Source organism: Asterias rubens, chromosome 6 (genome assembly GCF_902459465.1).
Source record: "Asterias rubens chromosome 6, eAstRub1.3, whole genome shotgun sequence".
Classification (NCBI taxonomy): Eukaryota; Metazoa; Echinodermata; class Asteroidea; order Forcipulatida; family Asteriidae; genus Asterias; species Asterias rubens.
Genome location: NC_047067.1, coordinates 12528349 through 12554737, shown reverse-complemented (window position 1 = coordinate 12554737; position 26389 = coordinate 12528349). Strand labels below are relative to the sequence as shown.

At 37.6% G+C, this 26389-nt stretch overlaps 1 protein-coding gene across 13 annotated transcripts in view; it reads right to left on the bottom strand.

The window, feature by feature from the left end:
• The window catches only part of LOC117291744 (anoctamin-4-like), a 69880-nt gene that overhangs the window by 28361 nt on the left and 15130 nt on the right, over positions 1-26389 (bottom strand). For 8 of the 13 annotated variants that reach the window (XM_033773629.1, XM_033773624.1, XM_033773623.1 and 5 more), the window contains exons 3-12: positions 13990-14093; positions 13203-13388; positions 11408-11413; positions 9151-9162; positions 5343-5441; positions 4842-4978; positions 3326-3380; positions 2645-2699; positions 1708-1820; positions 207-271 (exon numbers count right to left, since the gene is read on the bottom strand). In XM_033773629.1, the coding sequence (XP_033629520.1) occupies positions 207-271; positions 1708-1820; positions 2645-2699; positions 3326-3380; positions 4842-4978; positions 5343-5441; positions 9151-9162; positions 11408-11413; positions 13203-13388; positions 13990-14093 (832 nt within the window). Of the gene's footprint in view, positions 1-206; positions 272-1707; positions 1821-2644; positions 2700-3325; positions 3381-4841; positions 4979-5342; positions 5442-9150; positions 9163-11407; positions 11414-13202; positions 13389-13989; positions 14094-16318; positions 16761-26389 lie in introns of those variants that run through there. The other 5 variants (XM_033773628.1, XM_033773627.1, XM_033773634.1 and 2 more) reach the window with 4 other exon arrangements.

Here is a 26389-nt window from a genome sequence, read left to right as displayed (position 1 = left end):
AACTTGGAAAATTAAACTTAAGTAGGAAGGATATCATGCCTGCTTAAAAGTGTGCCAAACACAAGAATGTCCACAAAGTATATACATATAAAACAGTTGTGCATTCATGTCCATTCAAATTTTGTTTATTACACTACATGTAAGTACTAAATATCTTAAGGATTTCTTATTTATTTACAGAGTCAATTTGTACAAAAGACAAATACCTGATGAGATTCAGAGGTTGTTTCTTGTACCAGCGACCGGGCCGAGCCCACTCTTCATACAGCAGCTAAAAAACATCAACCAGAAATAAAATGGGTACAAATATATAAAATACAAAATACTTCCAATAACATAACAATGAGCATTCATAAATACCCCAGACAATTTCTCTACTCCTATTGGTGGAGAGCGCGTCACGTGGGTGTGCATAAACCTTTTGTTAATGACCGGTAAAACGTGTTTATTCATGGACGTGACACGCAACCTTGCACCTGTTCTTATAAGACAGTTTCTTCATTCCTATTGGTCGAGAGCAATGGCTGAAACAGTTGTGCCACATCACGCGATACGCGCGACGCCCACAGCATTCCCTTATAAGGAGTTGTTTACGCGAGGGCAGCGGAGGGCTCTACCATTTCATAGCTGGAGGGGTGTTGTGTTGAAAGAAATCATTTAACAATTATAATTTTTGCATTTATTTTACTTTTTGACCAACAAGTGATGATGTTTTTGACCGAAAAGGTATTTATGAATTGGAGTCAAAGTGTGTTGAATCGGTTTTCAACTAGTGGTTTAAACCCGCCGATGCCTGGTTCTTTATAATTTACCTCGACTTTGTCTCAGTAAATTATCAAGAACCAGGCCTCGTTGAGATTAAACCACTAGTTGAAAACCTCTTCACCACACATTGATTCTCTTATTTATATAGCCCCTTTAACAATATCAAAGCACTTCACAGAAACCTAGAACCTAAACAGAAGAAGCTATAGACATAAATAGAACAGAGGAAGGTTTTATAAGTTTTTTTTTTACGTCTAACAAAATTTTGAATGCCAAAAAGGGGAAAAATCATGAATCAAAACACAAGTGACATCTCTGGAAAATATTACTAGAGCTTGAATCCTCACCCTCTAGATTAAAGACACTGGACACTATTGGTAATTGTCAAAGACCAGTCTTCTCACTTGGTGTATCTCAACATATGCATAAAATAAAATTTGAGCTCAATTGGTCGTCGTAGTTACGAGCTAATAATGAAGGAATAAAACACCCTTGTCATACAAAGTTGTGTGCTTTCAGATGTTTGATTTCAAGACCTCAAATTCTAAGTCTGAGGTCTCGAAATCAAATTTGTGGAAAATTACTTCTTTCTCGAAAACCAAGTTACTTTAGAGGGAGCTGTTTCTCACAATGTTTTTTTACAATCAACAGCTCCCTATTACTTATTTATGCTAACAATTATTTTGAGAAATTACCAATAGTGTCCACTGCCTTTAACGTGCAGGCGCTCTACCAACTGATCTATATAATGTTACTTCAGAGGGAGCCGATTCTCACAATGTTTTATATTATCAACAGCTCTCCGTTGCTCGTTACCAAGTAAGTTTTTATGCTAACAATTATTATTGAGTTATTACCAATAGTGTCCAGTGCCTTTAAGTATCGGACCTATCATTTTAAAGGGGCAAGCTAAAGTCGACTACCTTAAGGAGCTAAACTTACGTGACGGTCATTCAGAGGTCCGTGGGTCAGCATGGAATGCTTGCTTTTGTATTCTCCTTCATGCAGTGGGTATGCTGCGACATACGATCCATTATTGATCATGTGATCAATGCCTGATTTTGAAAAATAACAAAAATTTCAAATTTCAAAGACAACGTCCAGGGTTTGATTTCACAAAACACTCAGATTCATCTTAAGATGAGATTCCAAAAGGTTCTTTATGGGTTTCTTTTCCCTGCCTTATACAACACAAGATACTTAAAGGAACGTTACAGAATTAGTAAGAAACAAAAATCGTGAAGGTCACAGATTTACATAAAACTTACAAGGTCTAATGATGATGATAGTTGAAAACATCCCTTGAATTATTTCTGTCTGAAATGTCATATTTGATGAGAAATAAATAATCTAACTTTGTGTTGGGAGTTTATCGCTCAGTGAGCGTTTTAGGCCTAATCATTTTTATTTTGGCATCGATGCAATGCAAAATTTGTAATCAGTTTTTCACTATTCTTTCGTGACCCAGGGTGGCCAATCGATCTCAAACTTCTACAGGTTTGTCAGTTTATGTTAATGGTGGATTACAGAAAGTGCTTACACTGCCAGCAACTGTTTTGTTAGCAAAAACCAATTCTGTAATGTTACTGTAAGACTTTACGTCCCATCTGAAGGACAAATCAATAAATGATTTATAAGTATGTTGCTTAAAACTAAAAGTGTCAAGAGTGGGACTGGAACCCACACTCTGCTAATCAGAAACTCAAGAGCTTGAGTCCGGTGCACTGGCCATGTATCCCTTTAGCACATGTTTACTTAACAAAGTTTGTACACATTTTTATTTTATTTTGACTGATAAATGTTTGGACTCAACAAGCAGACAAGTGATTTTCATCGCTATTTTTGAATTAAAGAAAATTAAAAGAAAAGCTCAACTCACCAAACTTGGTCTTGTTGCCCGGGTCATATCGGCATTTCTCCAGAATTTCATGAACCTATTCACGTGCAAGAAAACAAAAACTGTGTTATTATGGGGGTCAAAATTGAAGTATTTATTAACCCTTAACACAATGAATGTGATGAGCAGTGTATACTCCATGCTTTTTGATTCCAGTCAAAAAAAAAAGGGCCCATTACTTCTCCAGCAGAAAACTCCTTCTACAGCTGGGCCCTAGTTCATGGGTACTGCTTACTGTAATATTATGTGCTTAAGGCGCCCTGTAAAGCACTTGATTCCATGCTCTTTTTGCTCTAAATGCTTCAACAACAACACAATCCTGGATATCTTTCCAATTGACTGCCTGCCATATTACACTCCTCCACGATTTTCTCCGGTCCATACTTGACATCACTCACTTCGAGTGTTCCCCAAGCAAAAACGGTTCGCAGTCCAAAAAGCTTTCAGGGTAGCTGGACCAATGATTTGTAAGAATCTTCCTCTGCTACTATTAGGGAATCTGTTTAGCAATTTTTTCCGCTGAGCAAAATTAGCAGGGAAACAATACACAAATACATGGTTATTTGGCTGGTTACCGGTTTCTGCCGAGCAATATTTTTCTCCTGCATACAGGAGAGTTTTATTCAGTATAGGATGCATACAGATATAAAAAAATAAAATTACCATTCTGTTTCTTTGAGACATACTGAAGAATGTACTTCTGTCCTCCATCACAAACCTTCACAAGAGAAATAGTGAGAAAGTTGTAGAGTCAAAGTGATCATCTAGTTTTTAACTTGTAACATGTATGCGTTTCAAAACTAGGCTTAAATGGACTCGTTGCATTCAAATCTCTCAAAAATATTGCTGTGTTGGAACTTCCCCTTATCCTTCTAAAGACATTGGACACTATTGGTAATAGTCAAAGACCAGTCTTCTCACTTGCTGTATCTCAACATATGCATAAAATAACAAACCTGTGAAAATTTGAGCTCAAAGTTGCGAGATAATAATGAAAGAAAAAAACACCCTTGTCACACGAAGTTGTGTGCGTTTAGATGGTTGATTTCGAGACCTCAAACTCTAAACCCGAGGTCTCGAAATCAAATTCGTGGAAAATGACTTCTTTCTCGAAAACTACGTAACTTCAGAGGGAGCCGTTTCTCACAATGTTTTATACTATCAACCTCTCCCCATTACTTGTTACCAAGTGAGGTTTTATGCTGATAATTATTTTGAGTAAATACCAATAGTGTCCACTGCCTTTAAAGGTACTTGACACGTTTGGTAACTATCGGAGACCAGTATTTCCACGTGGTGTATCCTTACATACACATTAGGAATTAACTCTTTTTCAGACACTACGTTACTTCAGAGGGAGTTGTTTCTCCGAATTTGGTTTACTATCAACAGCTCTCCACTGCTTGTTACCAAGTAAGTTTTTATGCCGAGTATAATTATTTTGGGTAATTACCAATAGTATCCAGTGCCTTTAAAGAGTTGTTCATACACAAAACACCTAGTGCGTTATTACAAAAAAATAAATTTGCTTCCAGCTAACAAACCATTGACAACTTTTTTAAAATACATAAGTATGATATAACGACTTTTTTTTTCTCCTCTCCGTTGTCTGTCCCTTTTAAGTCCTGCAGAGTAACGGGAAGGGTTTTTAGCCCAACCCATTCGTTTGTCTGGATGTTTCTTGCATATAGTTTTCCAGTACTTTTTAAATTAGTTTTTGCTGAAGTTATCAGTATTTTCCTGCAAAGTTTATGTGGGACTATGTTTTAATTGTGAGACCTAATCCTTTACATAGCACCATGTAATTGTTCACAAGGTAATGTGGCCCAATATGTTACCAATTAAACCAGGAACACTTGAGACGCACCCCTTCTCTTTTCGACAAGTGCACTGGTTTTTTTTTTATATGTGCATTGCACAACACACATGACAAACGGCTTTACGTCCCATTCGAGACTATGATTACATACATTATTGTTATTATGTTATTCATTATTATTATCCGAAGGACGAAGCATCATGGTTAGGTGTCCTGCTTTATGGACACAGTTGTCATAACCGGGACTCGAACCCTAACCCTGCTGTTCAGACACCCCAGAGCTTGAGTCCGGTGCTCTCAACCGCTTGACCACCACATGCCACTCATGATCTATGTACATGTAATACTGTGTCTACTCACTCATCCTCACGATCCCGTATAAATGCAGCAGTGAAATAATTGGGCTCTGGCTTGACATACTCTTCAGAGAGGTCAAAGGGCGTTGGAATCTTCTTGATGCAGTTAAGAACGGACAAGGGTTCCTCCATGTCGTTGAGCTACAGGGTAGACAAACAGAAGAATCAAGTTATTGTTGTGTGTTTAGAACACAAACGTTGTTATCTATTTGTATAGATTTGTTTAATCATTTGTTTCCCTTTATTATTTTTTTTTTTTTAATTTCTTTATAGCGTTTGATTGTGTTTTTCTTATAACTTTTTTTTTTATAAATCCTTTGGGGGGATGGGGGGTGAGTGGTTCCCTTTCTCACACTCTCCATTTTTTCTCAGTTGATAATAAACACAGTTGATGCTAAACTGCGATGAATGAACACAACAAAATCTCCAAAGTGGAAAGCAATGCCAGTCAACAAATTGGCCTACAATCCCCCTCCTAAAGGAAAATGCCTTGGCCACGTCTTACCTTAATAGGCATCTTGACTCTCAGGGTCTCAGCTTGGCGAGAGAGCACATTCCATGTTGCATGAAGTTTGACAAAGACCGTCTTGCCATCGCCAGATGACTAAGAAAAAGAGTACCGATATTAATCCAAAATAATAAAAAGAATACACTAGGGGAAGCGAATGTTTGTGAAACTTTTTTTCTTTTTTTCTTTTAAATACAAAAAAGTATCCAACTTCTTTTAAAAAACATTTTCATGAATTGAGAATGATTATATATCTTGAGCCCATTAACTACACACTTTGCAACAACTTTTATAAAAGCTTTTCATAAAAGTCCATTAACATTAAATTAAAATCAAAATTGAAAATGCAAATTTCTGAAATTGAATGACATTCGAGTGGACTTTGCTTTCAAAATGATATCCTAAATTTGAAGTGGAGCACATCCTTATGTTGGTCTAACGAATAAAAAAAAAATGAAAAATGAAAATTTCTGAAATCTAAATGTTAGGGACATCAGTTGATCAGCTATAAATGGATTTTGCTTTCAAAATGATATCATAATGAAAGTGGAGTAAGTTCTTATTGCTTGAAGCATCATAAAATAGATTCATGGATAGTACACTAAAAGCCAGCCAGTATTGTGATCTCAATTGCATTTGAAATGAGTGGCACTGGTAATGGGAGAAATAATGCATGTCTGCCAAGGGCTCATGGTAATAATTTGATATGAAACTCTACTCCTGTTTAACAATTCAAGCGATGTCATCTACTGAAGTTACTGCATACATTGGCTGCTGATAATAAAGCATGACTGCTTAAATAACAAATGAACATGAAACATTGGAGAGAAAATGTTTCTATTACTTAAAAATAAAACGTGAACTAATGGACATCTAGCTGCATAGTACATGAACGGAGAAAAATGTTCTATTGCTTAAAAAACAAAACTGTTGGTATAGATCCATGACTGTATAATTACAATCAAACATGAAACATTGGAGAGAAAATGTTCTATTGTTAAAAAAAATCGTGAACCAACGGACATCTAGCTGCATAATTGTACATGAACGGAGAGGAAATGTTCTATTGCTTAAAAAAAAAAGGTGTGAACTAAGGGACCATGACTGCATAACTACATATGAACATGAAAATTGGGATAGAAAATGTTCTATTACTTTAAAAAAAAAAAAAAACTGTTGGTAATGAACCATGACTGCATAATTATAATTGAACATGAAACATTGGAGAGTAACAAAGTTTCAAAACAAATCAGTAAAATTGTACTAGTAACCTGAAATTGTACTCAATTCCCTGCAAAACAGTTTACAAAAAACAACAAAATTTACTGAATTTACTGCATGAGCTGACGACATTGAACTCAGTGACCTACATTTTACATTGTATAGCACGTTTACACAGACAGGAAATTGTAATAACTCACTCTGCCTATGTGGAAAAGCAAAGTACAAATACAAATATTCAGAGGTGGAAATTTGTTCTCTAAGGCATCCCGCAAAAACAATATGGACTGTTTAATAGAGCTTTAACAAAACTACCTGTTTACACAAACAGACTATACCAATTCAACTGAGTATTGTGTAAAAAAAAGAGGAAAAGTAGAAGTTACAATGCAAGGAGGTTTTTGTTTGTTTTTTCTAATGATCCAAACAATATTTGAAATATATTCAAATACTGTTTCATACAAGCTTTCTAATATGGTCGTTTGCAAAAAAATCGCTACGGTCTAGTAAAAGAAATCGCAAATTTGCGCCGTGTATAATGAATCTGTGTGATAAAATCACCTCAGACCTATGAATGGATCTGGAATTGAAAGAGCATGCCCGATCCAAGTAGAAAATATAATTACTGCAAATGACTGACAAACCCAAACTAACAGCGTAATTTAGTGAGATAGGGCCAAACAGTGTGAGTGGAATGGTTCTACACCCAGTTTCTGTTCACTAACAGTAGGAACTGTCAAAGCCTCACGCCCTGTGTCCAGTGGACAGGAAAGGCAGGGTTTACTACAGACAGGTGACCCAACGATTTTTCCTGAAGTTTGACAGAACCGAGACTAGCAGGCCAAGGTCATGCACTGAATCAGTGAATGAGTCAAAGTATGTAACACCCACAACAAAATGGGTTCAAAGTTGAACGTCTGTTGCACCCTGATAGTGCTATTTCACTGGGCTTGGCACAGGACTATACATGTACAAATACTAGTTTTCATGAGTGGGCGTTCGGTATTTTGTTTTGACAAATACGTAGGTTGAATTCTGTCACGCACTCCTGTACATGCATGTAAATAAAGTTTTTGTTAAGCTTGATAAAGCAGCAGCTTTTAACTACATGATACTTGAAACAACTTGAAAATCTTGATCTAGAAGTGTACTTTTACACAAAGGAGTGATCAAAGGCCCGTATTGATTTATCGCCAACGAGAGTAAACATTGGTGCGTTTCCAAACAAATGTAAAATGAGTCACATTGTGACTGTTGACATTTACACAGGAAATGTTTGTGTTTTTATACTGCTGCATTTTCAAGAACAAACAAATTCCTAGAGGTTAACTCTGAACGTACAACTCAGTTTAAGCTACTAGTAGAAAGCTAACATTCAACTCAAAATTAATTCATAATAATAATAATTTTGTATGAGATCGTTTCATGTTAGAAAAGAATCATTACAGTTTCATGCATTGTCTATAGAAAAGGCTACACTGCAATTGTGCTCCTAAACTTAACAAGAAAGGTTTTCAGAAAAAAAGATAAACAAACAGCGAGTTTAAAATTGCAAGTTTAAGTGCTGTAAGTACTAAGAATTAGAATGTTGCCAATGAAGTTGAGATGACTATTCAACACACAGTGAGTTCAGAATGTCATGGTTGAAGGAAACACATAACAGAAAAACAAACAAACAAATACAAACAGCAACAACAAACTCTAAACTCATGCAAACTACTGAAACCTGATACTTCCCCACATGCAGAATTCAACAAGTTTAAGTGCCCACCTTTGACATTGAGTAATTGAGTTGCAAATGTACTCAGTGAGTAGCACTTTGCAGAAACAGCACAGCAGCAGTACACCCCAGACAACTGCAGGGGTTGCTGCAGTACACCCCATAAAGCTTCAGTACATCCCTCAAAGCTTCAGTACATCCCATAAAGCTGCAGCGCAACCCACAAAACTGCAGTGCAGCTGTATTACACTCAGACATATTTTTGTTTCCTCTTGTCCAGGTGTCTCCAACCCAAAAAGCTGCAGTGCACCCATACAGTTGTAATACAACCCATAAAGCTGCAGTGCAACCCATAAAGCTGCAACACAACCCATAAAGCTGCAGTGCAACCCACAAAACTGGTAAGTATGTGTACAACCCACAAAGCTACAGTGCAGTACAACTCATAAATCTTTTTGTTCTGTCTTCAAACCATAAAGCTGCAGTACAGCCCATAGTACAACCCTAGCTGCAGCATCCCCCATAAAGCTGCAACACAACCCATAAAGCTGCAGTGCAACCCATAAAGCTGCAGTGCAACCCACAAAACTGGTAAGTATGTGTACAACCCACAAAGCTACAGTGCAGCTGCAGTACAACTCATAAATCTTTTTGTTCTGTCTTCAAACCATAAAGCTGCAGTACAGCCCATAGTACAACCCTAGCTGCAGCATCCCCCATAAAGCTGCAGCACAACCCATAAAGCTGCAGCACATCCCAGTAAATTTAGAGTTAGCCCATTCGAGGCTCCCTGAGCATCAGATCTTAGTGGTTTGCCAAGAGAAAAGACTTTGATATTGTCTGGAAATTCTGTCTCATACTTACATCCTCCTCAATCTGATGAAGAACACCGTGGCAACATGCGATGAATTGACATAGCAAATTTCAAAGCAATTATAGATGGATAGCAAGGATAGACCCAGGTTTTTAGAGGCACACAGCAAGCGTGTATGCAGTAGAATGAGAAAATGAGAACATGAAAAGATTGGGAAGAAAAGTTCAGTCAGGCAGGCATGCAAAATCTACTATAAAAATAAGCAACAACAGGAAAGAAGTTAAATCAAACAAAAATGTCAATAACAGGGGAAAGTATTGAATGGACACATGGCAGCCATCTTGGAATGGTCACAATCTAAAAGACACAAATAAGTTAGTTTGTGACCGCAAAGGGGGGGGGGGGGTCCACAGCAGAGGCTTTGTATAAGTATAAGAGTTTTGTCCAGTGACAGCGCTGATTGTGACGCTAAAGTAGTGCAGTACTTTTGAGATGCCACACAGCACCAGTAGACAACATGAAACACTAAGCATTTGAAAATATTTTAGGCGTTTATGAAATTTGTAACAATTGCGAAAATTTTCGGTCTTTTACACCTACTTTTGCAAGAATAGTTAATGAAGACACAAATAGGTAATCTAGGTTTGCAGTACTATTTCTTACAAAGCCTCTTTGTGGATTGCAGAAATAACCAAGATGGTTGCCATGTGAAAAGGAGTCAAAACTCGCAATTGTCAGTATTATATGGAACAACAAGTATACTCTAAATAGTATACTTAAAAGCCAGCAAAAGCAAAGCTAGCAATTATGGGCATGTAAATTTATCATCTACATGTATTACAAGCGCATGACATGGTCTAGCTCTATCTATTGATGCTAGTCATTAAAAATTATAAATGTAGTTTGCATGAAATCAATAGCTGTGGAATCATCTGCTATGTTTGCATAATTAATACATGTATATGTGATTAAAGGGAAGATATACAATTGGTAACCGCTCCTGATTAATTCATTTTGTTAGAATGGTATTAAGCATTTTGAGAATCATTTCTTTTCGAAGTAATGTGGTTATAGTAACTGATATCAGTTTGTTTGTATGTCCCCCCAAAAAAATTGAAACTGAGAAACATACATGTACTGTCAGAAACCATTCTTAGATTGTGTATTCCGATTACGAATTATTCTTCCTTCATGGACTAAACCGTTACCCCCTTTTGAAATGAAATTTTCACAGGTTAGTTTTCCCTGTAATTTTATATGATAACAATAATTGAACGATTTGAAAAACCATTGGTATACGTTCCCTTTAATTAAGCTCTACATGTACATTGCTGTTTGGTAGAGCCATGGCAAAACTGATGGCTGCAACAGATCTAGACGTAACCCATCATGGCCTCCCCCAGATGACAATGGATTCCCCTCATGGTACAAAACCATCTTTCAAGGTTAAATATTTCAGACAATGGTATTTGTCAATCCATGCAATGCACGTTAATTATTTCTTTTCAATGACAATGGCATTGTCGCCCACACTGGTTTCACCAACCAATTGGTCTTTTGACAAATGCATGACACAGATTTGAAGTGCATTATAAATGGGCCGAGTTCATAGAGCTACTTAAGCAGTAAATATTGCCTAAAAAATTTCAATAATTTTCAAAATATGATAATTATAACTTAAGAAAATTAACCTGCAAAATTGTTTTTTTTTCTGAATTACAATAAGTCAATGTCTTAAAGGTTGTACAGCACTTTCTCCGAGACCTGTGGAGAATCTACTAGGCTTATTAATCAGTTGGGATTTGAACCTGTGACCTTTGTCATTCTGGAGCAGATGTCTTACATGTACCTCTAGACAACCGAGACTGCCCGGTAGCCAGAGGCAGTTGGAATCCAATTAATTAGCAGCGGGTTCTAGAATGGCAAAAGTCCTGGGTTCAAATCACACCCAAGTAACTTTTATTTCTGTGATCTTTTTTTTACAGGACTTGCCAAAGTACTGAATATTAAGTGCTCTACACAACTCCCGTGTTTGGGTAAAAACAACAATTCTTAATCTTTGATGCCAATATGACAATCTATGATGCAATCTGAGGAAGCATTTAAATCAAATGTACTTGAACCATTGCATGACTAGACCTACATGTAAAATGCACATCGTTCAACTGCAGTGTAAGCTTCACTATGTATAATAATGATGTGTTCTTCATGCGTTAATTAAAAACATGGCAATTTGAACAACAGCCTTGCATGTAACTGAATGAATGCAGAAATCCACACACGAAACAGTAGTACGTGTATACTCACAAGTGTCTAAATATAGAGCAGCAGCATGGAAGACCAATTTAATATTCCAAGAAAATAGATATATGTAAGAAAAGTCGGAGGAAAAGTTTAGTCATGTATGACGTATTGTACACGTATGACACTATTTGCCTTTTTAAGCAAATAGCTGTCGCTATTTTTTCATGCAAAGTCTTTGTTTGGAGGACAATTTGCTTCTCAAAATGACTTCAAGTTCTTCTGCTTTTGTGCTTTTGATGTATTCAGACATCACCAATATCTGACGTTAATATTGTAGCAATAATAAACACAATATACCAAACTCCATCTTTCCCAGTAATTTATGAGGCATTTAATCATTAGTATAGGCGGCGGCCCCAGTTGTCCCACTCCCATTTCTGAATTTGTTGTCTTCGTATTGCCATTCAATTTATTTTCTTCGTCTCGGGAAGCTCAAACACACCACAATTTTGCTTTCCAAGGTGCCTGCATGTCAATGTCAGTGAACCGAACACTTCATAAAGAGTAATAGTACACAGGTTGCGTTGCAACAACCACTGGGAAAAATTGTTAAGCAGTATATGCTTATCATTCTTGAGAAAAAAACGCAAATGCTTGTCTCTTTACACTTCACATATATGAACTGCGAAAGTGAACTTCCTTGCGTTCACACAACAAGAAAATATGGTGCACACCGATTGTTTGCATCGTGAACAAATTTGTTTAGCAGTGTGCCTCTGAACAAAGCTTACATTGTTGCCAATTTTCCCACTAACAAACGCGTGCAGCGCGCTGATTTTTCCCTCAAAACACTATGTAACCAGCTACTGTCGTGTGACAATGTAGTTTCTGTCAAGATTTTCCCCAATGGTTTACTATTTTGTTTAAATACCTGAAACTAACGGAAAAAGTTTTTCAACATGAATAAAGGACGTGCAGGCAGGTACTGAAAATAGTTTTTAGAATTAGCCTACATTCCATTCATATGTTTGTTAACACTTTTGGGCAGGTACTTAAAAAACACACACAGTTATAACCACTGAAAAAAAAACCTGCTATTGTGTGGGTAGGAAAGTATTCTTTCTGTCCAAAATCACAAACAGTAGTTAATTTTACAATTTGTCTTGATTGATCTGATTATGCTCTGATCTTGCGCTAGACATCTACGTGTACAAGTGCTAAGCAAGTCTACCTACCTTTACAAGTGCTAAGCAAGTCTACAACAACAAGGGTCTATTTACACCTCAAATGCATAATTTATTCATAGAACAAAATATTTCTCACCAATCTTTGGTTATTGGGTGTTTCACATGGGAGGCTCATTTATTCATTTATTTTTTATTTAGTTATGTATTTTAACAGCAATTTGGCACTTTTGCTACGATTGTAATTGCACATCTATAATTTCTACATCGTAAGAAATTTTAAATAATGCAAAAAATGTTCAATAGGTAAAGTCTTTCTCTCAAAGACTTTGAGCAAGACTCTGCTTGGGTCAAAATGTCAGGCCATTTTATCTTAATTGCATTTATTAAACAGGTCCCTTTGGTCGGTAAGCAATTAGCACATTAGCTCATTATATTTTCTTGCAAGAAACCTAGAACCTGCTCTGCTGATGAAATTGTACGGGAAGGTTAAATTAACGTTGCAAATTTTGGTAGTCCTGTGGCGCTAGTTTACAACGAACCAACGCAAGAAGCGGGGTTATTATGATTTAAAAAGCAGGTAGAATGTTTCAAGGAAGAAACATAATGCATGCAACCACGTAAAAAGAAAGAAGGGAAAATGACGACTTATTTTTAATATTTCAGAACCATACCTGAGGATCTTCTTTTTCAATTTCTATTCCTTCCTCTTTGAGGCTCTTCTCAAATTCCGTCCGTTTCTGCTCTCGTCTGGCATCCTTCTCCCCTTCTCCTATCCGGTAGGCCAGGACGTAGTCGATACGGCGCACTCCATCGCGGAAGTACAGATCGGATCCCTCCTTTTTCTCTGCTTTCTTGTCCTTAAACCAGATTAAGAGTGGAATGAATATTATCTGTGAGTCGATACATGTCGTCAATTACACATCAAAAAGCCTACAGATCATTCCACTTGATATTTCTGTACTGAACAATTTCCGTCTGGCGTACAAGCACAAACAAATAAAAAGCAGAACCTTAGAACAGCACTTAATTCTCGTTGTACTAAAATTTTACCAGCTGGGCCCAATTTCATAGAGCTGCTTTTAAAAGCAAAAAATATTGTTACAACAGCAAATGCTCAAAACAAAAATTTTTATTTGAAAAAAAAACCCAAAAAACAGTGACCTCCGGATTAATGTGCTGGCAGTCGACAAAATGAGCGATTGAGTCCTTACTTTGGCGATTGCTCAATTTTTTCAAAATCTTTATTCCAGGGCTTCTGACTTGCACCACAAACAAAGATATTCAGGGGAAAATAGAGAAAGACTGCCATCGTTAGGGCAAGATAGCTCAGTCAAAATAGCGTCCAGGCGTTATCCGAGCGGCCACAGGTTCAAATCCTAATGTCTTTGTTCATCTTAAAATTCCCTTTCAAAAAAATCTGCACATCTTGAAAAAATTAAAGAAATTATAAGAACCTACTTCAGGTTTATTGAGAGGCTCTGCTTCTTTATGTCCTTCAGAGAGCTCGATGCTGTCGGGCGCCGTGCCATTGGTCGGTTGGCTCTCACCGTAAGCTTCCAACCCTGAGGGAGAGAACAGAACAAGACAGAAATGTCATTAAGTTGCCAGAGGTCAGCATGTTTTACAGCAAGCAAGTGGAGATCCTGGAGCTTTGTAAACTGAGAAAAAAGGCGCTCTATAAATACCAGCTTATCATGATTATTACACAGTTAACAATTAGAGGGTCTCCAAGGAACAAATTAAGTTTTGTGATGCACTCATTTTCCAATAGATTGTGTCCTCATGAAAGTGTAGAAAAAAACTACAAGTCTCTAACCCCATGTTGAAATGGTGTAAAACGTCATTTTATTTGATACTTTTTCAGATCGAAAAATAAAAAACATGACGCCGTCGAACAACAAAAGCAAATGGTTTTGAACCAAAGAGGAATTTCTGCGCCAGTCAAAACGTCAAATTCAATGTATTTAGAATGAAAAAAAAAATCAAGATCAGAAATGACCTGAAAATTTGCTGTAATCCAATGTACAGACAATATTATTTGGAATATGACGTCATCAACATAAGCTTTGGCATCTACACCACTTTAATGATTTTTTTAAGCTTTATTTATTTATTTTTTTTTTTTTTTTTGGGGGGGGGGGGAAATGAGTGGATCACAAAACTGAATTTGACCCAGGAACCCCCTTAATGATTATAAAAGCCCTACAGGGCCATTGAGGTGTCTCCACTTCCAGAACGCCATTGGACACTGTGGTGGCTGCTATGCTGTATCTAGCCTGTGGACAGGATGGAATTGGCGCCTCATTGGCTAATCTGCACATGATTCTGGAATTGCTTCGTTCGTTTTCATGTTTAAACATCTGGATCATTTTCAATAATTGATTTTAAAGTAAAACCTCGTCCGTTGCTGTAGACCATCCTGTGAAATCACATATTTACAACAAGAGCCACAGAGCCTGGACTTCCTGCAGGCATGATCAGCATACAATCCAATGGAAGAACACATTAAACATTAAGACTGAGATCATGGACAAGACAAGCAAAAGACAGAGGAAAATGGCGAGAACATGAAGAGGGCTACATACAACACTAGATGAACATGGCCAAGGCAAGGCGAATTACTCTCAGAATTTTATCAACTTTTTATATGAAGAAAGAGAGCACATCTTAAAACTTGTCAGCTGTTATTTTTATAACTCTTGAATTTACACTATGCCACAAAAAAAGGAAAAGTTTCCGTTTGGGCGATGATCTTATCCAACAGATCTGATCCATCCACGTTCTCCATTCTTTCAAAAAGAGCAAGTAAGTTTGTTCATGTGTTAAAAGAGTAAGCAGCATGATTACACAGTATACGATTTGGTTGATCACAGTAAACTTTTATGGCTCCGAATGCCGAATGCTTTTAAACCAACAGGTCTTTATCAACCATTTAACACCACGTAAACATGGCCAGGTGATCACCTTTCAACCAATAGGAGCGCCTAAAACTGTCATGGGTATTAATGAAATAGGAACAAAGAGCGCCCACCAGTGATAAAAAGACACCAGTCTCTGAATGAACCTACCGAGCATGCCCTCAGCAAATGGCAACTTCTCCTCATCCTTGCTTTTAAAGGAAATCATTTCCAGCATGGTGGAAGGAAATTAGATCCCTAGATCTTGAAGGTTGTCACAAAGCTCTCAGCAAAACAGTCTTCAAATTACTGACAAGTTCAATTCACTTATTGTATGCTGGCGACTGATAGATCTTCTAATAAGCACTTGGACTATGCAGATCCCATCCAAGTACATGTGATACTTACTTCACCTTGCAGGGAACGATTTCACTTGTATAGCATAGCAAATTGTTGTGCAAAATGTCCCATTCAGTGTGTGAACAAAATGACATGTCCTTATTAGCTCTGGAAAATGGCTGAGCAAAATCATTCCCTGCCTTGTTCACGTAAGGTGTTATGATGTATCACTGGAAGACTATGGAATGTACATGTACATGTATGCGTGTTCTGGCGTGCACATATGAACACCATCAAGACATGAAATAGATTGTACACTATCCAAACTATGAAGACACTCGACTCCCTATTCCTCAGTAAGCCTGTTAATGGGCAGCTTTCATCACTGGTGTTCCGTAGACTTGTGAAACATCGATACTAGTAACAATACATGAGTGTATACTTCTGCCAATTTGCACTAGAATGGTCATACAGTTACCAGAAATAAAAATACACCACAGTGCATTACATCATTAGTAAATCCTTACATAAATCATGGATTTAAAACTTACCCGGCTCCTCGCCCTCATTGGCCAATGGCTTCTTATCTTCCTTTTCTTTAGGCATTGTTTTCTCAGCGGATTAACGTTTTTATCTCAACACAATATTTCACAATAACAACACCGATCAGCACAATACAGCCTTAGAGAAGCGCAACGCACAAGTAATCACAAACAACCTGAATGCAACTGACATTGATGTACTCTTGCAGATATATTTGCAATATATGGCACTTCATGTGAAACTAAAACTTAAAAAGCAACTTTCGTATCGAATTTGGAACTATTGTGAAAGGCGGAGAACAAGTCCTTAACTGCATGAGCTTTGACTATAATGCAGGAAGTGGAAGTACGAAGCAAATAAACGCAATGACCATGGCAGTTGTGACTGTTGCTTAACACCATGTAAAGAGTGATGTACTATGTACATGTATACAGAGTCACACCCCCATAGCTATCCCAGACAGCTTTTGCTTTGTAACAGGCTAGGCTCCAATCATGACAGTCCTATAGCTGGCTTTTTACTCCTTCCTGTCACACAGTTCCTGTCAGCTTGACCGACCATGCACGACAGGGTGTACACAAACTTTTTGTCATGCAAAAGAAAAGGTTTTTCTTTTAGTGTAAGGTGAAAGTTTTGACTGGCTCACAAGTTATACAAAATATATAAAAATATGAAGGGGGTGATTTTTTATATTTTGATTACTTTGTTAAAAACTAAAAAACAAATTTGGTGGAAATTGTACAGTGATAAAAACAAGTTTTTAAATAATAATGTTCACTGCTTTTCTATGCAGTATTTAAAGGTAAAGTATATATTTTTTACTGCAAACACTTTCTTGAACACCAATGATAATTGGAGGACATTGAACAACGATTTCTTTATATTCAAAACAATTGTCACCGCGTTTTGTGCAGTATTTGATTGGGTAAAATATTACTTGTTGTTTTGTAATGTCACATGACTTGTAACAATGTTTCATAATTTGTAATAAAACCACCATGAGTTTTAACAACGTCATTTATGGCTTGTAACAATCTCACATGACTTATAAGAATGTCACATGTCTTGTTTAAATGTCACATGACTTGTAGCAATGTCATATATGGCTCGTAATAGACCTTTCTTTTGCAACGTCACAGCCCAGGTTTTTGCCAACTCAGTTCGGAAAACTATGGAAAGCCGTAAGTGCAAATCAAGAAAAGATCGCTATTTTTGGTAACAATGTAACCAAATTTGTTGATTTCGTTTAAAATAAAACTACTAAGTATAATAGGTATATTGTTTAATTGAAAGTTTGCAGAAAGTGTTGAATTTTGTTAAAACATCTGTTAATACGATTGAATGTTTTACTAACATTCGGCCGACCATGCCAACCAAGGCGGTTTGTTTATCAACAAAAGAAAGGTATATAATCTCACTACATGTAACAATGTCATCTGTCTTGTAACAATGTCACATGACTTAGAACAATGTCACCCATCTTGTAACAATGTCACATGACTTGTAACAATGTCAAATGACGTTTTTTGATGTAGAACATCATTGGAAGCAGTGCTGAACATTTTACGGTAGATAGATTAAAACCTTGAGTATTGAGATGTACAGTGGAGATGTACATGTACCTCTATCCAAGTGGCATAACAGAGGGATGGGGTGCAGGCTAAGAACCCTTGCCTTCCAAATGAGATTAAAAAAAAGAATTACTCAAAAATTGTCTTCCCCCCCCCCTCCAACTTGAAATTTGTTGTCTGTTTCTTTTCTTATCAAAAGTTGGATGCATTGTTGTGATATTTGAGTGTTTTCTTCCACTGACCTGTATACACTTTGTGCCCACAATTTTGTAAACATTGGATGTTTTTGCATTACTTTGTTTGTTATAAAACATGATAAATTGCACCTTGTCTGACAAACATCTTTTAAACGTATGACTAAAACATGTACACTTTATGTAGCCATAACTCACATTTTTTAAACAAATGAAACACAATGGTTTAACAAAAAACTGTCATTCTGAGACCATTTAAAAGCAATGACATGGCATGCCTTCATGAAGGGCCTCCATGGTTGAGTGCTCAGACATGGGATACAAATGTCCGACTGTAAACAACAACTTGCTGGGTCTTCTAAACAGAGTATTACAGACACAAGCTGTTCAGCATTCACTGTGCCTACATGACAAGTTGGGGAATGGAGGGGGTAGACCTACAATGTACATGTAGGGTTCATACATGTATGGTTACGATTCATTTCTACACAATGACAAAACAGTTTGCTCTCTCTGGTTTCTGGACAACATCCCATGGATGCAACTTCAGGAAACTTGACACTCTCAAGTCAATTGATACAATTATCAATTTGAAAACAGTTTTCCAAACCTGGTAATAATTTATGGAACGTCAAACTTTTAGGAAAGCACATGGCAAACCAAGCAAGCCACAACTCAGACTCAGAGTGTCCCCGAAACAGCGCCCTCCCCCCCCCCCCCTACATCCCTTCCATCCTACCCACCCTAAACTTACCCAGTGGCAGCATGGAGTAATTCATAAGTATACATTCTTTATCCCCCTGGTCAACCTGGGGATCCTCTGCTTTTTTCCTCATGGAAGTCATTCTCAGAAAGTTGCCAACGACCTCCTTGCCTTCCTGCCATACCCCCGTCACGTAAACGTATGTCATATGGTTTGGGCTATTTTGGGTGTTTTTAATGAACTTTGACTGTGATGAGCAAAGTCTGTTTTGAAGTTGGGCCCAGTGGCTTTCATAGCCGGAAACAGGAACACTGCACACTGCACTACATGTTAAGAGCCTAAGCTGGTGGACATGTTAATCTGTCCATGTGTTGACTCTTCTGTAAGAGAGCCCCACCTTTTTGCGTAACAAAAGAGCCCACATTTTGCTGGTACAGTCTTCAGCCATGCATGGAAGCACATAAGAAGTAGCCCTATTGGGCTATCTTCGTAGTTTTAATAAGTAACTCATCCTGACCACTATCTCTGCTATTAGAGATAATTGCTTTGTATACAGGCAGGGCAATTTGAAGTACATAATGGGGCCTTTCAGACTGAAATATGTGAACAATTCTTTTTTTGTCAATGAAGGGAGTATTTGAGTTCACAAACACAATTGAAATAATCAGTTAGAGGTGTTAAATTGCTAAATTTAAAGTAACAATAATCTTCAATTTTGTTTTTTTAGAAGGGCATCTCAAAGCGCTCCCAACATTACTACCCCTGGTCACTGGGCCATTTAATTCATTCCTCAAACCATCTCAGCTCTCTTGGGAGTAATAAGTACAAGTTATGCATTCCATACCTTGGAAGGATCTGACTTGATGTTGTTGCACATTAGATATGTTTGAAATTATTTCGATTTTGAATACAAATGTAAGAAGCCATCAAATGCAGGCATGTATATTGCAGTTTGTCAGGGGAAAACAAACGGTTTGTAAGATCTGGCATCGTTCAAGAGCCTCAAAAGTGACCATGTCAGATGTTGTTGGCAGCATATAATCCAGTCGCAGACCTGGCTTTACACGAAGGCCATGGTGGCCTCTGTTGCCCCTGGTCTTGGCCTTGGTGCCCCTTCAAAAGCTTCCCTCACTTAAAATCTTAAAAGATTTTTCAATACAAATGAGTAGATTTTGATTGCATGGTGGAAGTATAAAACTAAGAGAGGTTTGCGGTGACACCATGTGAATAACTCTTTTGCCATTGGAAATTGCTTATTTCAAAAATTGAATTGGTCAGATTGCCCTTTCAAAAACGAAATCCCAGGCCCTTAAAATAAAATAATCGTTCATGTGACCAAAGGGTGAGCTCTCCATATTTACTGGTCATGCTACCATCATCTTTGTTTAATGTCATGGTGTTATGATTCTAAGTAATGATTCCCAGTGCAAAAGCAGGGGCTCATTAATTTCCGGGAATGTTTAAAGACCCTGGACACTATTGGTAATTGTCAAAGACCTGTCTTCTCACTTGCTGTATCTCAAAATATGCATAAAATAACAAACCTGTGAAAATTTGGGCTCAATCGGTCATTGAAGTTACGAGGTAGTATGAAAGAAGAGAAAAAACCTTGTCACACGATACTGTGTGCTTTCAGATGCTTGATTTCGAGACCTCAAGTTCTAAGTCTGAGGTCTCGAAATCAAATTCGTGGAGAATTACTTCTTTCTAGAAAATACTCCACTTCAGAGGGAGCCGTTTCTCAAATCGTTTTATACTACCAACCTCTCCCCATTACTCGTTACCAAGTAAGGTTTTGTGCAAATATTTATTTTGAGTAATTACCAATAGTGTCCACTGCCATTGTATATATTTCTTTCAGTCGAAGAGCAAAAAAAAAAACTTGTCCAGGGTCTGTCAATATTGGGGTGGGGGAATCCACAAGATAGCTTGAAATTTAGCTCATAATTTTGTACTAATTTAACCAGGGTTTGTCTATTTAAATTGTGCTTAAGGCTCAGACAAAGCCTACAGCACAAATAATTCAAATGAGGGGGGGGGGTGCACTCTAACAGCAATGTTGTTGAGAATTCCCTAAACATTTTTTACTGATCTTCTGTTCTAAACATACTCATTGGTCCAGTCCATTGTACTTCAAAATATGCTGATGTATTTATGCATTGATGTAGAATCAAAGTGATTGATTAGTTGATGGGTGCTCGATCGATCGGGGGGGGGGGGGGGGGCTGGGAATCCACTAGACAGGAATTGTAGACTTGTGGACAAGTTGTTTAATTACCGCAACAGACGTTTAAAAATGTCTGTCGTCGTCTGTCGCGGTCGGTAATACATACCGAATCTCCCCGTGATTCCTGTGGTATTCTCGCTAGACTGCTGGCCCCGCGAAACTACTGCTCTAACAACTACTGTGGAGTAGCATTCGGCAACCAGCTATAGGTCTCACCATGAAAGACCATTAAAGACTTGTCCACAAGTCTACTGGAATTGTAGCTCATCATTTTTACTTGACCAGAATCGTTTTGACCAGATTCAAAATGAGAAAACAAAGCACAAAAAAGACCAGAGTCAAAATGATGACACAGATTTGACTTTGGCCTTTAAACTTTTTTGGGGGAGGGGGGGGGGGGTGGAACAAAGAAAACTGTGGCTCTACCAACTGAGCTATCTAGCCCTATGTTTGGCAGTGTTCCTATTTTGTCAATATCTTCGTTCAGGTTTTTTTTATAACTTAAGATTGATCTCAGCATGGAGGAAGAAAATCAGCGGGTTTAGTAGACTTTGATACTCAGCAGTAATGAAGAGATACTATCAAACTCAAAGTCAACATTTTGACATTGGTGTGACAAAAAAAAGATATAGACTTGACTCGTCATAATTTACTGGCTGACAATAAAATCGCTGGCCTCGAGTCTGGGGTCAAGCGTGAATTTCCAGCCATGTTGATTGAAAACTAATCAACCAACATGCTGAAAAAAGATTCTTACATGTAGTTGTTTAATGCAATGCATTCATTTGATCAAAGACCAAAACAAATTAGCTGATCCATGAAAAATGTCTGTCACTTTGTTGGCTGACCTGAAAAAATCATTTCCTTAGAATCAAACCAAACAAACTGAGACACCCATCAGTCTGCCACACCATTAGGCACTTAGCACATACACTACAATCATAGAGAAAGCTACAACAGCGCCGTACATTTAGTCACTCTTACCAGACCTATGAGGACCTATGTTTTTGGTGACTGGACTTTGGTAGAGACTATTTTGGGGAAAGTACATTAATTTTTGCTTTTGTGGTGTTGCATCGCTACTTGGACAGAAGGAAAAGTGTGTACAGGCTCTACGGATATCAAAGTGGTAATGTTTCACACAAAAACCAAGAACGTTTCTATTTCAAAAATACAAAGGGATTCTTTGCAGTTAATTTTACCCAGCAAAACCTGAAACAACCATTAATAACACCCAGGTGAATTTGCAAGGAAAGACCTTAAAATACATGTTTTCCATTGACTTGCTGCAATAGCCTATTTATTTAAGGCAGTGGACACTATTGGTAATTATTCAAAATAATTATCAGCATAAAACCTAATTTGGGTACGAGCAATGGGGAGAGGTTGATAGTAGAAAACATTGTGGGAAACGGCTCCCTCTGAAGTGACCTAGTTAGAGAAAGAAGAAATTTTCCATGAATTTTCCACTCCGAAGACCAATCGAGCTCAAATTTTTACAGGTTTGTTATTTTATGCACATGTTAAGATACACCAAGTGAGAAGACTGGTCTTTTACAATTACCAAATAGTGTCCACTGTCTCTATTGGAAGCACCATTTCTATATGGACAACAAATAAACACTTTCTCTAATGTATTTGTATAGAAAATCCCACTGCCAAGTATTGCTGATTTGATGAAAACGACAGCAGATCCAACAAGTCTGGTCTAACTATAATCCTTCAAGGGAGACGCTGATCAGTGTTTACTGAAACAACCATCGCAGATTCCTTAGGGCTGTACCACACATCCTCCTCCATGGTTCATCAACCATGAAGGCATCAATGTAAATGTACACAGACAAGAGCCACTTAGCTCTCATGACAAAATTCACACTTGTATAGTGGTGAATGTTGCAACAACGATCTTTACAGATTTTGCAATAGGTAGATGTTAACCACACAGCTACACGTAGGGTCATTCGACTCTATCACAGTATCAAGACTTGTATTAAATTTGGCTCCCATAGCAATCGTTGTGGTGCCCTGTGAAAGGTTTCACTACAAATTAACAGAGCCAACACTCCATCAAAAGAGAATAATGTATGGTTGTACATTGTACCTGCAACTTTACTATTAGTTATTCTTAAATCCTTCACACCATGTTAGCTTCAAAAAACATCACTTACAAATTTATGTATTCCTCATAAAAGCGCCCCTATGGACCCCTTGCACGCGCGTCACACACAGCGACTGATGCCACGCTCACCATGTTGGTGGTCAATAGGTTTACATGTAAACGCTGCGTCGCCTTAATTGTGCACTTCACTGAATAACACCAATTGCATTGACCACCAAAATGGCGTATCCAAGATTATTGTGATGATGACGTCAGGTGAATTGGGTCATTACCATGCAGAAGAAAATTGCAGTACCCCATCAAGAGGAAAATTCAAGGCCTGCTCCTAAGATTTTATTGTTTAAAACTAATTTGTGATAAGTTCTGACTTGTGTTTAAAATTGTAATAAAAATAATGTTTAATCAGTAACGAAAATGAGTGTTACTAGTGCACACAGGGAAAACAATTTTTACTTTTTCTTGTAAAACTGTGATGAAATAAAAAATTGAATTGAATTGAATTGAGGATTGTTTTTATTTTGACTGAAGAAGTGTCCCTTTAACCAGAACAAAATTGCGAGCCCCATCAATAGCGAAATTCAAGGCCTGTTCTATGGATTATTACTTTATCTGACTAAATGAGCACCATACGGACATACATGTATCTTAGACTGCTGGACGTGCAATCATAAGGTTGTGGGTTTGAATCTAGCCAAGACAACTAAAACAAGTATTTTTTATTGAGTCACAATTTATTGATTTGTGCAATTCATAATCAAAGATGTCAAACTAATGTTAATTGTATGTTGCCAGCTTGGTGTATATCCCCTTTTGGGAGCTTTAACTTCCCTTATTTCGAAGACCATCCAAACAACTTTGATATTGATAGTCATGTAATACATGTCTGGTTTATAAACTAGTCTGCATCAACCACAATTTCCTGGCCCTGACACGCTACCTACAATTCAGTAAATGTATAGTAAACAACAGAGAGGTTTCGCAAGTGTAGGAATACAGAGATACGATACCTGTATCCGTTCACATTAGATGCACATATAGATTTTGTTTTGTGATCTTAGTCAGGCCCAAAATACATGTTGTCAGAGGTTTTGTGAGCAAACAAACCCATAACCTTTTTGTATGTTCGTGTTACGAACGAAGAATTGGTTTCTGGTTTTTTTTTTGACTCTCATGTTAGATACAAAGAAAGTTTTCAACAAGCATGGTAAATGACACCATGGCCTGAGAACAGTGATTTTGGTTTCGGGCCAATAAACTCACAACTGCGCAAGTCCAGCGGTCTTGTGTTTTTCAATTAAATAATAAAACCACAAAGTAGTGTGTAATAAAAACAAGTGATGTTGAAATGTTGACTTTGAGTCTGACAAAAACCTAAATTCTATCTGTGTAATGAAGAATGGTGAATACCCATAAAGACAAATGAGATCTATTTGGTCATTAACATAGCTAATGTAAATTCAATTCAATTCAATTCAAGAATACATTTATTTCCATACTCTCATGAAAGAATGACGACAGTTCCATGTACATGTATTACGGAGTAAAGCAAACCATATCATTAGGAAAGAGTAAACATAAATAAATAAATAAAGTACGGGGCTATTTTGGTATAAAGCATGAGCTTGTAAAAAAACAGCCAGACAAACAAGAAACAAGAAACCAGATAGACAGACAAACAGACAAAAGGACAGATGAACATAAGACATGACACAACGAGTTAGTAATAAAAGCGACAAGATGGCAGAACAGTTTAAGCTGAAAATAAATAAGACAAGTATTGAAGAGGTGGATGTCAAAAGTGGTTGTTCAAATAAAAACAGTACGTTAAAGCTGTTCTGGTCTGGTCTTAGCAAAACAATTCAGTTTACATTTGGAAACAACAACAAGCCCTACGATCAACTTCGATAGTGAACACTTTTATGCTGCATGCTCAACAATGAATTGGCAAATAAGACTTTGAGGTTTGCAGGTCAGAAACAAATCCCCAGTCTCACTGGTTTTGTTTTGACCCAAATGACCTGCTGAGGTAATATCCCTGAGGTCAAAATTGCATCATCACCAGCAAAGCTTGCAACAGACCCAAGGCCAGTGGATTATATCCAAGGGCCACTAAACTCAAGACAGACTGGACAAGCCAATGGGAGACTTTGGGACGCTAGGTGGCAGCAGACTTACCAGGTAAATTTCCATTGTTTACGTAGCTCTGAGCATGCGCACATGACCGAGAACAATGGATTTTACCTGGTAAGTCTGCTGCCACCAAGCATCCCAAAGTCTCCCATTGGTCTTGTGTCTTTAGTTGAATTATAGTACTAGACTACATGTATACCATGGCTCTATGCTTATATACCTCACTGGGCAACATCTTTGTGAAAAAATATCGACCATTAGTCTTATCCAAATCTTTTGAAACTCTTAGGGTAATACATGTTTATTGACTCTGCTCTTGTACAATAAACTCTGCTACAAGCGCTGCAGTTTTGTGTATTTTCCCGCCAAAATCGATCCCTAACTGGACTTTTAAGAATCCACAGGAAGTAATCTACAGAGCGGTGCAATTTGACTTCTGATCATCTGATAATGAGTTCAAAGGGCACTACCATCTCCCAGTGCCTTGTTCACAGAAATCCCTACCACAAGAAAGCAGTTTTACAAGGCTCCCTTGCTTAATTTGGCACGGTTGGGACAATTTTACCGAATGCAACTTGTGTGAAAGGACAACCATAAAAGGACAACAAAATTGAGAAGATTTCACTGGGGACCTTATGTGCAATCCACATGACAGCAAATTTAACCAGGGTCCCTTGCTCAATTTTAGCATGGATGTAAAATGTAGCAATGTTTGACAAGATTTTTCAGGAGAACTTGGACAGTAGAAACAATTTTGTAGTTGTCCTTTAAATTTTACATTTTGGAATACATAACAACCACACTACGATGTACTTTTGTAGCAAGGGACCCCTGCTAAATTGCTGTTGTGTGAAAAGGGCTGTACAAACGACATTGCAAAGGATGGATTTTGTCTCAACTACATTGTAGGATGGTTTTAACTTGAACACAAAGACCCCTGGCAGTTTTTTTCTTCACCACAGTTCAAACTGTCCCTGATCGTGACCTCGCCTACGCAGTACAAGTTGCAACTTGCAACACTTGTCGGAAGTTACAAATCCAATGACTTCCTCCAACCCCAAACAACAAACTGATGATGCATGCATAGTACTGAGAGTACGTTTCCATGGTAAAATCAAGGGAAGATAAAATCCCA